Source organism: Arachis ipaensis, chromosome B3 (genome assembly GCF_059453495.1).
Source record: "Arachis ipaensis isolate K30076 ecotype BB chromosome B3, ASM5945349v1, whole genome shotgun sequence".
Classification (NCBI taxonomy): Eukaryota; Viridiplantae; Streptophyta; class Magnoliopsida; order Fabales; family Fabaceae; genus Arachis; species Arachis ipaensis.
The window spans coordinates 93,702,556-93,704,422 of NC_142438.1; the positions used below are offsets into that span (position 1 = coordinate 93,702,556).

At 34.4% G+C, this 1,867-nt stretch overlaps 1 protein-coding gene across 1 annotated transcript; it reads left to right on the top strand.

Moving 5' to 3' along the window:
- The first annotated feature begins 506 nt into the window (after nt 1–506).
- LOC107633352 (protein SMALL AUXIN UP-REGULATED RNA 51-like) lies at nt 507–1,519 on the top strand. Its single transcript, XM_016336990.3, has one exon. It carries the CDS (start codon nt 717–719, stop codon nt 1,203–1,205), a length of 489 nt encoding a protein of 162 aa, XP_016192476.1. The 5' UTR covers nt 507–716; the 3' UTR covers nt 1,206–1,519.
- Nucleotides 1,520–1,867: the final 348 nt, after the last annotated feature.

Below are 1,867 nucleotides of genomic sequence, written 5' to 3' on the forward strand. Positions count from 1 at the left end.
AATTAATTTTAATATACATTTAACATGGTCATTTTTTATAAAATAACATATCAAACTAATTTTAAAATAATCATTTATCATATTTACCATGTAAATCATAATTATTATACGATAATATAATAATTATGGTAACAAATAATTTATATATGTATAGAATCTCGTCAGGCGCATCAAGAGTTAAATTCATCTTTTAAAACCAAGGATCAAAGAATCTAAAACTATATTGCAACCCTAATAAAAGATTATCATGCCAAACTAAGTTAACTTCATCCTCTCAATATTATATATATAAAATGAAAAAAGAAATATTTGAAACTAACATATTTTATTAATATTATTCAATATTCAATATTTTACTGATATTTTATTTTTATACTAATAAAATTTAAATTTTAAAGTTTAAAATTTAAAATTTAATGATTAAAATGTTGATTAAACATTATTGATTAGGAAACATTACTGGAACAAAATAAAAATCCTATTGTTGGTGGCAGGCGGGATATTGTAGAAAACCTGAGGGAATCTAAACTACGCATTATATAGCCCAGCAGGTATTAGTCCAATCCTGTACCAACCTTAACGTTCTCAGTTACTTCCGTTTTCCTCAAAAAACCACACCACCAACAAACACACATCTTTTTCCTCAAAAACAGAAAACAAAAACCGCTCTCCACACTCACCCTTCTCTCTCTCTCACACACACACGCGCTCCTCCAATGGCAGGTGCAGGTGCCATGAAGAAGGTCGACAGGATTCGCCAAATCGTTCGCCTCAAGCAGCTCATGATGCGGTGGAGGGCCATCAGCCACCGCCGCCACCACCACCACTACGACTCCTCCTCCCTCGATTCAAAACCCTGCGCATCGTCGCCACGACGCGCTCCCTCGGGGTTCGTGTTCGTGTACGTTGGTCAAGAACGCAAGCGTTTCGTGATTCCCGCAAGATTCCTCAACCTGCCGGTGTTCGCTGGTCTCCTCAAAGAAACCGAAGAGGTTTTCGGTCTTCGATGTAGCGGCGGTTTACTCCTCCCTTGCGAAGTTGCGTTCTTCAGTAACATCGTGAAGCACCTCGAGAAAGACGAACACAAGTACGGGAAGCTTTCTTTGGAGGATTTCGTGAACATGGTTTCTGACTTGGCTTCTGATTCTTGCTGCAAAGAAGGCATTGTTGCCTTCACTCCTCTCTTGCAGAAAGCAAGGGTTTAGTTTTTTTTTTTTTTTAATTAAAGCTTTCTCCTTTTAATCATAGTGAGTTTTTGGTTTTGATCATCCTTGAATCCAATTCCTAGAAGAAAAAAAAAAGTTATAGTGGGGTTGGGTTTCAATGAGATGTTTCTGAACTTTTGTCCTTATTAAGCTATGATTTTTTAGAGATTGGGTTATCTTTTCTGTATTTGTTGTATTTGATGACCAATCTTGGTGCTATATGTCAATGACTATGATTGATCAAATTTTAGCGATCAATGAAAAATGTTATGCATCATCAGTAATGAAAATTCTAGATCTGGCTTTGTTTTTCACTCTTGTTTTTATTTCCAAAGATTATATGCTATGTATTATACTATTCACGTTACATACTCTTTATGTTAGTGTAATTGCTCTTTGACGAAAGAAAACAAAATTATAATTCTTTTTCTTATACAATCTCCCCCTTTTTTCTACCCATTTTAATTTTTACACTTAACATCACTGTTCATTAGAATTGCTTTTTATTTTCCTAGTCGCTGTACTAATTGCTAATACATACATAGTGAACATACTCTCCGATCCATTTTGAAATAATTGTGTGTGGAGAACGGGAGATTAAATTATGGTAAAATGAATATTGATATGGAGATGTTCATGAGATACTTTATCTAAATGATTAA